At 43.4% G+C, this 14,071-nt stretch overlaps 2 protein-coding genes across 2 annotated transcripts; both read left to right on the forward strand.

Annotated features, from left to right (window-relative positions):
* The first annotated feature begins 22 nt into the window (after window positions 1-22).
* Ttc1 (Tetratricopeptide repeat domain 1) lies at window positions 23-1,578 on the forward strand. The gene is made up of 4 exons (XM_070669696.1): window positions 23-501; window positions 582-758; window positions 964-1,149; window positions 1,289-1,578. Exons 1-4 carry the CDS (start codon window positions 214-216, stop codon window positions 1,466-1,468), a joined length of 831 nt encoding a protein of 276 aa, XP_070525797.1. The 5' UTR covers window positions 23-213; the 3' UTR covers window positions 1,469-1,578.
* A 104-nt stretch (window positions 1,579-1,682) lies between these two features.
* On the forward strand, window positions 1,683-13,496 carry LOC139110113 (probable sodium/potassium/calcium exchanger CG1090). Its single transcript, XM_070669689.1, has 10 exons — window positions 1,683-1,941; window positions 2,024-3,400; window positions 6,742-7,143; window positions 7,702-7,933; window positions 8,287-8,399; window positions 8,616-8,791; window positions 8,874-9,100; window positions 9,180-9,503; window positions 9,578-9,811; window positions 9,886-13,496. Exons 2-10 carry the CDS (start codon window positions 3,383-3,385, stop codon window positions 10,083-10,085), a joined length of 1,926 nt encoding a protein of 641 aa, XP_070525790.1. The 5' UTR covers window positions 1,683-1,941; window positions 2,024-3,382; the 3' UTR covers window positions 10,086-13,496.
* The last annotated feature ends 575 nt before the right edge of the window (window positions 13,497-14,071 follow it).

Below are 14,071 nucleotides of genomic sequence, written 5' to 3' on the forward strand. Positions count from 1 at the left end.
CGAGAAGCAGACTTCAGAGCAAGTCTGAGAGAACGTTGAAGAACGTGAACCGTATAACCGCGTATAACGGCGTCACGCACGCGTATTTGTGCATGCATTTTCATTTTGCTCGAATTCCAGGTTGTTTTCGTCGCACAACTGATGTCCGTGTCGGCACGCTGACGTCTTCCAGCCGTAGGATTGATGCCGATTGCCTAACGCCGACCCCGAGCGATGGCGAGTGCGAATGATGAGTCGCAAAAGATTCAATCGAACGAGGAGGTCATAGAAGAGCTCACCAAAGATCTGGAAAGTTCCTGCGTCCGAACAGACGACGAGCAAAAGGCGAATTGCTCGTCCGATGCGAGAGGAAGATCGAAGGGCGACGGCGACGCCTGGGACGTCGAGAACGAGGAACACAAAAAGGACGATGACTCACAAGACGTAGACCAGCCTTTGGATGACATAGACGAAGTACTCCTTAAAGATAGAGACCTGTTACTGACGGAAAGTGAGTTAGAGGTATGTCCACAGTATTTCTAAGACAAAACATCTTGTCTATCTTCTCGTTTTTTCTTTCTTTATTGCATCTGTCTTTGTAGGAATTAAAATGTGAGGCAGAGAAATTGAAGCAGACAGGTAATGAGCTTTTCAAGAATGGAGAATATATACAAGCAATATCTCAATATACACAGGGATTGCAGACTTGTCCTTTAGTGTATAATAAAGAAAGAGCTATATTGTATGCAAATAGGGCAGCTGCAAAAGCAAAATGCCAGGTACTTGTTGAAAATATGAAATTATTAATGGACTATGTACTGTACTTTATTAAATACTATTTAGAATGGTGTGGTTTAACTTTAATCTCAATTTAACTTTTATTTCATCTTGTTCTGATTCTTAGAATTAGAAAAAGACAAGTTTAATTGAGATTAAAATTGATCTACATTGGTAGAAAAGGTTTTAAATGATTATTATTTTCAGACAGAGAAGAATTTGGCAATATCTGATTGCACCAAAGCTATTGAGTTGAATTCTAGTTATGTAAAGGCATATATAAGAAGAGCACAATTGTATGAAGAGACTGATAAGTTGGATGAGGCATTAGAAGATTTCAAAAAAGTATTAACATTCGACTCTAGTCATATTGAGGCTAATCATGCTGTCAGGGTAATAAATAATTATTTTTTATTTAAAAAATTATTTTCTGTTAGACGAATTTTATTGAAAAACAATCATATATACATACATTTAAAATATAAAATAATACTTTTACGCTTTATTAATATTGTAATTTGTTATTTTTCAGAGGTTACCTCCGTTAATTGACGAACGAAACGAGAAGCTCAAGACGGAAATGTTGGGTAAGCTGAAAGAATTAGGAAACATGGTTTTGAAACCTTTCGGCCTTTCCACAAATAACTTCGAGCTGCAGAAAGATCCCAACAGTGGTGGTTATTCCGTAAAGTTTAATCAGAACCCCATGTAACAAACTAGTTATATGTTTCTTATAAAAAAAACTGGATAAATCGGTCCTTTATTTGTAAGAAATTAAGATATATTTATATATTCTACATAAATGTCTTATTATGGATTTCATCTTCAGCTTTATAATTAAATATTAATATTAATGAATCCTCAACGGGGCCAAGTCAAGATCCAAGTTACGAAAAAAACAAAAAAATTTCATCGGATATCATATACCAAGCCATTCCATATTCCTTTGTCAACTGAGGGTTCAACAAGCACCAATATATATATCGCAAGTTGCAATGTCGGATATCTCGCTATCTTTGGCGCCGATGCTAGACCGGATATAGCTTATGGTTCAATAATACGAAGTTATATCGCAGCCGCCGATAATTTTAGCCTCGGCTATTTCACGAAAAGGTTGAACGATCTCTGAGGGCAACAACGACCTTAGTAACGGATTAACGTTCGATCGTAATTAATAATTTAAAAGTGAGAAATATCAAACTATATTAATAATAATAAAATTGATTCTTTGCAAATAATAACACTCAATTGGCATGTTCTCTTTCAGAAATTAATTTCAAGATCAATGAAGTATTAGATATCAATTGTATATCTTAATTATAAGGGAAATTTCTAAGAATTTCTGCGTATCGACGTTTGAAGAGTAGCATCAGTTCCCCGTTGTTCCGGACTCGTTTCTCGAGCGAGTAGGTGCAACGAACGATTAGAAGAGTGCGGAGGGAAAGACTAATGACGTATCACCAGCGGCGCGCAAGCGTGTCGACGTCACCGTCGACGCATCGTCGAGAGCTGGCCAGAGGGTTGAGCGAAGAAGGGTGAACGAAAGCGTGCGCGTAAATGCGCAAGGCCATCGCGGCGCCGCGGGTCAAAATCGAGGGCGCAATCCCCTGAAAGTCTTTCTCGGGGCGACAACGAATCACGTTTAGATAATACTATCACACTACCGTAATACCGCAAAGACGCGATGAGAATTATTTGAAGTAATTAGCGAGATAAATCGAAAAAAAAAGCCAGGTTCGCCGAATTGCGTGCGCGATGGTCTTGCGCTTGAAGATATCGATAAAAGATTATGTGATCGATGAAATTTTGATATGTAACGCGCGAGGGTGACAGGCAGCCACCCTCGGGCGAGCGATACTGTAAGGGGTGCGGGTATGTCAGGGGGAGGATGAGTACGCGGCGTCGCGCGGCATGCCGCCCTTGCGTCGTGGGTGGAAGGAGGGTGTGCGGAGGTAGCAGAGAGAGAAAAGGAAAGAGCGAAAGAGAGAGAGAGACGAAAGGCTCAGCCGGGGAGAGGACGAGGGGCGAGAAGAGGAGAGTTACGTACGTGATATACACACGCACGACGGCTGTGCGCCGAGACGAGGCTAGGCCGCGACGGCGACAGTGAGGGGGAGTCGGCAGCGAGTTGCAGCCGCGGGGCGTAAATACGAGTGCGCGGCACCGGGGTACCCCGGTTGATTCCGGTGGGACGACGCGCGATCATACACGGCACAAGGGATCGGCGGTGCGTCGCCGTGACGACGACGAAGACGGCGGCGGTGGCGGCGGCGGCAGACGGCTTTTCGAATCGATAATTCGAGCGGGATCGTGGACAGCGTGGCGGACAAGAGACCTCCCCAAACAACGAAGACCTCGGACGAAGTCTTGCGGACGAGCGAGCCGCGGGCCCACCCTCTCTCGCCTCTTCTTTTTTTTCCCTGCCAGTCCTCTGCCTCTTTCCGGTGTAATACGCGTTACGTGACGTAGTGATAAGAGTTCACGACGGGGGAGCGGGCCGCGTCATCACCACCCTCGTTTCATTATCGGCGCCGCGCAGCCCATATCCGGCGGCACACCGGCTACATCACCCTCGGGTCTTCCGGCTGGAGAACGGTGCCCGCGACACGCACGGTTGACAGCAACGATGCACGGCGATAAAGGGGTAAGCTAGACTACGGTTCGCGCAAAATCCCCTTTCTTCTTGCCGAGGAGACGCGGGGAATCGGGTCACCGGTTCGTTATCGGTTCCGTTATCGGTGCGAGCGAATGATAGCGATATCATCCCGTCTGGTCTGTCGTTTCATCGGCACCGCGATAATCGCGAAAAAAAGCTACTCTGAAGAGATCTGAGAACGAGTTAATCTCCTCTTTTTTCCCGCGTAATAAACGGGAATTTCTAATAACGAAAGATTCTCGCTCAACGAGAAGCGAAATGATTCGCGAATGGCACCCTCGGATCTCTGCTCGCTTTCGGTTGCATTTTTTATATTGTTCGTGTCGAATAGGGCGGCTACATTCTGAATGTTTGCATTGCGAGTGTATCGAAAAAAGAAGAACGTAACTGTATGAGCGAATTTTTTTGAGAGCTGTCCGATAGAACGTGTTAAAAAGCAATCAGCGGTATGCGAGTCTTGATTATTTTGTAAACTAGATCTTGTTAATGATCTATGTTTATTTCCACTAATATAGATTAATCTCGGCTTAAGTTACATTTTTCCTTTCTCTAGTTTTTTAAAGCGAAAAAAAGATAAAAAGTAAGTTAAACCGAGATTAAAATTAATCTCCGCTGATAGAGAAATGCGGGAATTATTTAATAATGGAATTGCAACTCGACAGGGAAAACTACGGTGACAAAATGTTGACATTTTCGCTCGCTTTTAAAGTGGAGAAGGAAAATTTGATCACGCCACTTCGGTTCTCCGATAGCGATGTTTACAAACGAGGTTTTAACGCGGAGGATATAAATCCGCCGATGCAAGAAATATTCAGCCGCTACAGGCAATTAATTCGTCAAATAATTTGCCGTGACGATGAATGTACGCCGTATTTTTCTCCGTGAAAAAGTGCTAATTCCATAATGCTCTCTGATATAAAAAGAAAAAAAAATACGAAAAAGGAGATCGTTTTCATTTGGCGAAATCGTGAACAGAGAACGTAATGTTTGTGTAGCGTGCGAATCTCACGTGAATAGTGTGTATGTACTATCTAACAAGGACTGTTAGGAAGTGCAACTTGCGAGAGAGCGGTCGCAAAGCTGAGGACTTTTGCTGCCGAAGTCACATCTCCTAGCACGACGATCTATACATCGCGTCCAATTAAAATTCTGTAAAGGGATATGTGCGCCGTGAAAACACCGTTAACCGTTAATTAATGCGTTCCTCGGAGTCTGATCTGCAAACGTATCGAATTACGATTCCGCGAATCGTGCACGTGCACGACTTTGTGAGAAGAAGGTCGCGCTCTTTCATCGCGACCAGATATTTTTATATTTTGCATTTTAAAAAGAGAGAACCGTCGTGCTAAAAGAAGACGGGAGATGCAGTGCAGCGTCATCGAATCTGTATACGTTTCTCCTTGTGCGTAGGAGTCAATATTTCATTAAAACTCAGATTTCACGGCAGATTTTTATTTAAACCGACGCATTTATTACGACGGCCGCATATCCCGTTCGTAGAAAAGAACCGACCGATTCGGAAACGAATATGCTTGTATGTCGTAATTAATATCGATAGCAATCGGCTTTGTCGGCTGCCGTCCACCGGCGGATGCTGCGACATAACGTTATTGACACGGTGGTGCGCAGGGAGGATGTAAACGCTTTATTGCGACTACAATTATTTACAGAGCGCGACACGGTAATTTCCAAGCGTGTTCGTTGATTCCGTAAATTTCGAGCGAAATTAATAATCAGCACAAATATTAATTGCGCGAGCGATGGCGACCGTCGGGCAGGGACGTTCAGCGGCTTATTCTTTTGCACTCGGAAAGAGAAAGGCCGATGAAACGCTACTCTATCGTGATAGCGATAGAATATCGTTTCTGCCGATTGATCGCGTAGGAAAATAATTGCGGAGAGCAATGTTAAATCATTCTCATTCCGAAGGGAGGAAGTCCCGTCTTGGTGGAGAGGGATCTCGATGGAACGCGCATTAATTTTGCCGAACGGCAATTAGGCATCAATCCGATAATATTACGAAGCTTGAGTGTGCTGATCGGCATTTTTACTCCGAAAACGAGCGCGTTTCTGGGATTACACGTGCCGCGCTCTGCGACTTTTCATCCCCCATTTGCGCTTCAGCCGTGCCGGATTTGTGTACGCGCGCGTGTCTTTGATCTCTAATGAATCGTGCCCACCGCGATTACATAATACGGCGAATTACACCTGTTATATATACGGCACGTTAATGAGAATTGTCTCGAGGGTCTTTGCAGCCGTCGAACTTCAAGGCGGCTCTAATTACACGCCCAGAAAAAATGTTACCATCGTATCGCGTAATTTATCGCGATTACGTCTGTATTTATGCGAACATTTTTATTAACGGCCAGTTATTAATTAAGTTTCGCGAGTACGGCGAACCCCCAGATAAAATTGCGACGAGAAAACGGTTCCGCGTTCGCGGGGTAATTTCTTTTAACGAATCGTCCGACAGAGCCGGGTGAAGATTGTATCGGGGGTTCGCTTTACGCGCGATCGAAACGAAAACGCTTCTGCTTTTCCTCGAGAGGGTATAGTTTACGCATGCGAGGGAGTGAGAGAGGTATCATCGATCTACCCCGACTGTGCATTGTATTTGATGACAGTACACGAACGGTGCACACACGGTAGTTTCGTTACTTATAGGCCCTCTGTATAAATACATACACGTTCGCTTTTATATATATATATATAACAGCGGAGAGTGTCATGTGTCACCCACGTAAGGGTGACGTTGCGATTTCTCTCCCTCTTCCTGGTCCCTCCACCGGCTGGGACACGTGATATCGATAATCGTAATAATAAATGCGGCACAGGTGGAACTGTGTTTCTAAACACGGCCGTCGAGCTAGATCGAGCTTGAAAACATGCTACTTAAAGACAAATAAGTCGATAAGCTGAGCCGGGCGGAGGCGATGTAAAGACCCGCAAGGGTACCGTGATAAAGTCGGTGCCTGAAACCGATGGGGCGCTACCGCGATAGGGGTTGCTTCGTCACGATGGGGTATCGCGTTGTCGAAGGTCACTTGTGTCCCTGACGGGGTGATTTGATGTGACGTGCAATAAAAACTTACGACCGATATAATCGCTAAATTGCTCTCCATATGCGTGTTTCCATGGACCTCAATTTTCTTCTAATTGCCTTTAGCTACTCTCGTACATTTATGAGGGGTGTAAAAAAAAAAAAGAGAGAGAAAGACGTCGAATCAATACAGAGCACTAGTAGTAGAGACTTGGATTTCGCTCCGATTTATGCGACTAAAGGAAGGAGGTGAAGAGGAGAGACGCTAATCTTTAATTCGTTTTAGGTGCAGACAATGAGATGCAGGTCGCGAAGTCTGCAGACGCGCCGCAAAAGGTGGCCCTTGCGATTGGGTCTCTTTCTGATCTACGTCCTGGTGCAGTATGTGTCCTCTTCAAAAATCACGTCGACGTCGACCGAACCGACGACGTCGGTGCTGCTTACGAGCCCCGCACAGTGGACGTCAGAGCCGCCAGTGACTTCGATCAGCTCCACCGAGGAGGAGACGATAGAAGAGACGACAACGGTTGCCGTGGAAGAGCCGAAGAAGATCAGTCAGCAGGCTAAAATCAACTTGAAGAACCACGGACGCTCGAATGTCGAAAAGAACATGCGAAATCAGGCTAAAGGAAATAAGAATGCAACGGAAACGCTACCGTCTAAACATAACCGAAGCACCACTACCATGGTGAGTATCCTCAGATCATCTAAGCTCGATATAATTCAGATAGCTAAACGGAAAACATGAATTCTACGAAACTACAGATCTCGTTAAAAAATATAATATTAATTAAGAAAACTATAAATTAAGTTGCGTTAGAAAGTAAAAAAATTAACATAAATGCAATTTACTACAAGCTTCGCTCAATTTCATCATCGATCTGCCAATTCTCTTGTTAGCGGTTTGCACATGCCGGCGGAAACACCCTGAGTATCTCGCAGCGCAGATGGATGCTAACGTCTCGAGAAAACAAGATTAGAGGATATTGCTCGGGTCGAGATACATGACGTGTGCAGCACATGAGGATTGCGTAATACTGATGCGTCAGGCGTGATGCATCAGATATTACCGTTGCAGATTAATGTCGGCTTTGCATACAGAATGCACGATTGCAATTAAATACGTCAATTTCAAAATCAATTTTATTTGTCTATCAATTACATTAATTGTGAATGGAGAATATTAATGATAATTGTATTATCAATGTATTTTTATACATGTATTATTTTCTTTTTAACGATTCAGATCACTCCAACTACTGAGATGACAACGCCGTACCCGTATGCCACGGTGAGACCGCGAAGGACCAACTGTTCGGCACCCGCAATAGAACAATTTCCGCGGCCGTTGATGGGCCCCGAGAGCAGAAAGCATGGGGGGCTTATAATACACATTCTTGCCGCTATCTACACGTTCCTAGGCCTTGCCATTGTCTGCGATGATTACTTCGTCTCGAGTCTGGACAGGATCTGCGAAGGTGAGGACAAGTGAAGATCCCCTCTCTCTCCGGCGGATGTCGTTGAAATCAATAATCCCGTGACTTGCATCGAGTTACAGCATTAACGCGTAGTTTTGCACAAGAAGATTGTATTTCGTCATACGGATCCGCTGCGAGACTCGTTCAAACGAGAATATCTCGTCGCTGTCTTTTTACCGTGCTGAGAAAAAAACTATTGTAGATATAACTAAAAATCTTCACGTTATATATTTCTAACTTTTCTCCAGATATATACTATATTTTAAGTTGAACATATATTAATCACAAAACATTATATTTTTGGTTTAATGTTATAAATTCGATATATTAACTTTTTTTTTTTTTGTTTTCAGAACTGAGACTATCTCCTGATGTCGCCGGTGCCACCTTCATGGCGGCCGGGTCTTCCGCGCCCGAACTGGCGACAGTTATCATCGGCGTGTTCTTCGCCAAGGACGACATTGGAGTGAGTATCGCGGTTGCGGTTGCGGTCATTCAATCACGTGTCGTATGCTTCACTGGATTTGTTCAGTATGACAGTTATATAAATGAATTTATATAATGTGCAAGCAATTATTTGCTTTTTCTTAATTGCATCACGTAACTTGATAACGAGCTAGACGGTTCGCTGATTAACGACACAGATTTCGGCAATCAAATAATTCCTCTTGTCGCGTTTCAGGTCAGTGGCGTTATTGGCAGCGCCGTTTTCAATATAATGTTCGTTATATCGATTTGCGGCCTATGCTCAGCGACGGCCTCCAAATTAAACTGGTGGCCCCTCTGTCGAGACTGTTTTTTTTATGCGATCTCGATCCTAGTGATGCTTGGTACGATTTACAACGAGTCGATATCTTGGTAAGCATCTTGGTTGCATTTTAACTTGATTGCATCTGAAAATTAATGAACTTTAAGCACAAAATAAAAATATATTTTTCAGGATGGAATCCTTATTTATGTTAATTATGTACGCGGTTTATTGCGTCGCGCTCTCGTTCAACGTTAAATTGGAACGTTGGGCGAAATCGTACAATATCCCATTCCTGCCGAAAGACGACGAACCTGCCGAGGAGAGTGCTCTAGTGAGTTACAGATCTTTGCAAGAAGATCGAGTGTCCTATACCGGCCCTAATTCGCCAGTCACCGACCAAATGAAAAATCAGGAAGGTAATTGTATAATTTTTTTCTATTCGTACGTTCTTTATATTTGTTTGTCCGAATCTGGACGTGTTCATCATTCCTCCAGGAAACGGTATTCAAGAAACGATCGAGCAGCAGCAGCAGCAGCAGCAACAGCAACAACACTCAATGGCACCGAGGCAACCTGAGTATTACAAAGCGAAGGAACCAGATCCCAATGAAGTGTCGCCTCTCGTGATGCCGACGGACGGTAGTAAATGGACCATGTTCACTTGGGGTCTTGTATACCCCATTCATTTTATGTGTCGGGCGACAATGCCGGATTGCCGACAGGAAAAGTGGCGGAGCTGGTATCCTTTCACGTTTTGCATATCGATGATCTGGATCAGTTTCTACAGCTACATAATGGTGTGGATGATCACGATTATAGGTAACGTTATTCTTTAATTTGTAAGCAACTTTATTTTCCGACAAATAAAACTAATAAAGTGACCGATTTTACAGGTAGTACTCTAGGCATTCCCGACACTGTGATGGGCCTGACTTTTGTTGCCGCTGGTGTAAGCGTGCCAGACGCTCTTTCCTCGCTGGCGGTCATAAAAGAGGGTCTTGGCGACATGGCGGTCAGTAACGCTGTAGGCAGCAACGTCTTCGATATTCTGGTATGCCTGGGTCTCCCGTGGTTTATACAGACCGCTATGATACAGCCTGGATCGCACGTAAATGTCACCAGTAGAGGTATATCTATTTTTTAATTATGTAATTTATAAAACATGTTTAAATTCTGTATTATTTATGTATCTTTTTATCAGGTTTGACATATTCCACCGTTTCCTTGTTATCGACGGTGATATTCCTAGTGTTGGCGACGCACCTCAATGGGTGGAAGCTAGACCGACGATACGGCGTAGTTCTGATGGTTTGGTATTTGATATTCATCGTGTTCGCGTCGCTTTACGAGCTCAACGTCTTTGGCGAAATGAATCCGCCAGTATGCGCTAGTCAGTTTTAATGGAAAGACGTCTCGTTCATTTCCGACCTTTGCTTTGCTCAAAACGCGGTACGATCGTCCGGAGCAGAAGTTTTTGGTCGATTGGCTCGCGAACGATGACGCACGCTCGGTCGTAGATCGTCGTAAACGCTCAGCGACCTCGTTCGAACGTCCCTTTCCCCTTTCTTCTTCCTACTCGGTAACGAAGACAGAAGAGCTTAGAAGGTAGCTGCATGTTGGAAGGAAGTATGATTTTTAGCTTGCTACGAAATTGTTGATGCGGCTGTTTGAGATTTTAGATAAGAACGAGGGGCTTGCCGTTGAGCTTTTTTCTTTCTAGGCTGTTGTAGAAAATCTAGACAATATGTGCTCGCGCGTGAGTACACAGGCATTGTATCTTATTGGTGCTATCAAAAGTGATAAGAGTACTTTACTTGCTTCCATTTAACTAACGAACTCCAATTAATTTTTCACAATTAAACGAAAGTACGAGATGTTTATAAATTTTCCCGAGCAACCTGGTTTTCAAACGGACAATACGGCTATCAGTATTATTATCGGCGGTGGCGTATTTCGTGGCAATTTATTTAAATAAAAAGTCGGCATTAAAATCGATTATATCGTATAGTTTCAAACTTCTCCAATCTAAACTCTTATTCACAGACCTCGTTGTACGTCGCGCGAGACTTAATCGAATTGAATATAGAAAAGAGATGTGATATCATTTTATATCAGCCATATCGCGCAAATGCCTGAGTACCATGGAAGAGGGAATGCGTCTTGACAATTAATCGTTTTATATCCTAACGTTAGAGTAAAAGGATCCAGTAGAGATACAGCTTGTTAGAATAGATCCTAGGAGCGTCATATCTGCAGCTAAATGTTAAGACTGTTAACGGTGTTGTGCGAATCGATGGAAGTTGATATCACTGCGGAATACTTAGAAAACGCGAAATATCCGACAAGAGTGGGCGAGAGAATCTCTTGGGGACCGTCGTTGCAGTCGTTAAGCGCGATCCTTATATTATCCAATACGATTTCGGAATACAACGTCTAATTGTATATTTTTCAATATATTTTCTATCGCGATATACGGAACGCGACGTACTGCGTGAAATGTGAGATAAGAGGAAATATCCTTTGCGCGGTGACTATGATTTAGTTCTGGTTTCGTTATAAACGTGCTTTTGCCGCCATATAGGTGACCGATAGAAACGGGACTTCGCGAGATCAAAGGAGATCCCTCGTTAGCGAGAGTGTCAACGTAAAGTCACTTTTATTCCTAAAAGAGCAGCAAAAAGGAAAAAGAAGGGGAAGGAAAATGCCTTGAAGCGCCGCACGAAAAACCGACCGGGTGAATTATTTCACCCTGGCCGAGATTAAATTTGCATTCTTCGACGCTGGCGACGCGCATTGAAAGTCGCGATAAAACAATGGAGCAAGCGAGATTTAATTCCGCGACCAAAGGAAAACGGAGAAGGGAAAGGGGGAGGGAGCGGGAGAATTGGTTCTCCATAAAAGCGAACGAGCGCTGAAAGTGACAATAATTAACGCAGCCTTATCCGATGAAAGTATCTACAACCAGCACTATTATACTGCGCGTTCCTTGAGACCGATTCGCGGAAGGATCACGTATAAATCGGTACACGGGCAAGAGGCGACCTCCATCCGCGGCAATAAATCGGCATACCTCCGCTTCCGGGATCCTTTGATCTTTCGAGCGCGCCGAATCGATATTGATAACGAATCGCGCGACGGAATTCCCGCAGGAATCGCACGAGAGGCTGCATCGGAAAATTAAAAAAAAAAAAAAATCCGACTTATCTCGCGTGACTTATTCTTAATTCGCTTAACTGAGAAGCAATGGAATATTGCAATAATATAAAGTGTCAATAATATTAAATGTGTAGACATATAGTGGCGGTATTAAAAATTAAAGTATCGCCTAAAAGATATTTCTTTAAACGAAGAACTTGGGTCAATACGAATGAATAGTCAATATTCTGTTTTTTGTATATATGACTGAAAATCCTGCGAGCATTCTGTCGACGTAACTCGTTGGAACATTGAATATCTTTAATCGGTTGTTTCCTTGATTGGGATGAAAAATTACGAACGCAGATACGGGAGTCTGTAAGAAATCGCAAGGATCGCGCAGACGCTTTAGTGTGATTATATAAATTTAGCATACATATAATATATATATATGATATAATGCGAAGAAGCTTAGACTGTAATGACTATTGACCGTTCAACGTGTTTGTTCACTACGTTTGTCCGTTATTGTTAGCGCGTTAGAGCGATTTATGCGTATAAATTATTAATAATCATTATTACATATAAATATGTATTCGCGTCGCGATGCGTTTGACGGCGACGACGAGGCAACAAGTACGCGCCGAATGCCGTTTCGGTCGACCTGCGACATACATAGATGGTACAGAAAATGCAGCCGGACGGTCTGCAAACGTCCCGGCGTCAGACGCATCAACGCACGGCTTCCAGAATTTAGGAAGCGCCGAACCGCGACAGTAAAAAAAAAAGGCGCCTTAGATCTTCATTAAAAGCGGACCAGTCTCGCCGTCGATTACGCGGGTTCCACACCGCAGAGTCGATCGCATAATTCCTGGGGGAGAGGGGTACATCGAATCTGGTGAACAAACTTCGTTTGCGCGCATGAATAAGCGAGGATTGTCGAGGGCGCCTTTTGGAGATAAAAACTCCCTTCTCGGCTCTGAAAATATTCAAACGACAATTAAAACATCGATGGAGGTTTAATTAACTTAAAAAAAAAAAATTTAGAAAGCGATAACGTGGCATTACCATCGCCCTCGACGAAGAGAACTGCGCGAGGACCCCGCGGATCCGCACCTCGAGTATCAACGAACGAAACGTTAAGGACTTAGAGTTTGCTAGGGGTCTACCGTCTAACTTTTGGCGACTTTTTTTTTCTTTTCCTTTGTGCAGGCCCGAAACCGTCGGTCAAAACGACGTCGATCACTCGGGGAACCGATGGCGTTTAGAGTCAATTCACCTGTGGCAATTATTAGTAGTAATTAGAAAAGGCGGCTTAGAGGATGGGGAAAGAGGAGGGCACGCATCCCTCTTCGTCCCCCAACTTTCAGGACGCGTCCGAACGTCGATCAATTCGAGGGTGTCCTTAATAGCGTGTAATTGAAGTCAATAACGTACCTTTTTAGACGTTTCTCTCTCATAATTGTAATTTTGTGAGTCGCCGCCCGTCCTTTGCGATGTTCTTTATTCACCTCCAGCGGTTCCCAGAGGATCGCACGAGGAGGCCGACGATATATCTTATCCTACAAACACCACACACATATAAACACACACGACACAGATACCGAGTACACTTGTACAAAACGCAGTAGGCAGGATAAACGACATTAAAAAAAAAAAAAAAAAAAAAAACGAAAATGAAGGTAGAACGAAAGGGACGTAGCGGGGATCAGATCGTAATCGTGTTGTTGATCCACCGGGGTATAATACGTAGATTTTATATCGCGATATTGTGTATATTTAAATTATACATTACCGATATATATATATATATATATTATATATATATATACACATATATATTACCTGATTAATTAAGTTTATACAGCCGTTTTTCCTCCATCTGCAGTATTATCCCAGTCTTCGCCGCGTATACGTTCGAATACGTTCGTACCTGTTAAACCGCGAAGGAGAGAGCCCAACTCCCCGCCGTATGATAAGTCGTTTTATGATAAGTCCTCTCATTGAGTTTCTTCGCCGGAATCTCGTTCAATACCTCGTTTCGCATTTTGATCCTGCTTCTCTTCTTTGCAGCCAGGCAAGGCGCAGTCGATAACAGCTTCGAAAGTATAATTCTAACGAAATACAATTATATAGCCACTTAAGACATAGTTAAAAAGAAAATGGAACTGTATACAGCGTGAAGAAAGTAGACTTACAACGAATACAACGATATCGGCTGCTGCTGTGATAGCCATGCTATGTTTCGTTCA

The sequence above is a fragment of the Cardiocondyla obscurior genome, linkage group LG19 (assembly GCF_019399895.1).
Source record: "Cardiocondyla obscurior isolate alpha-2009 linkage group LG19, Cobs3.1, whole genome shotgun sequence".
Lineage (NCBI taxonomy): Eukaryota > Metazoa > Arthropoda > Insecta > Hymenoptera > Formicidae > Cardiocondyla > Cardiocondyla obscurior.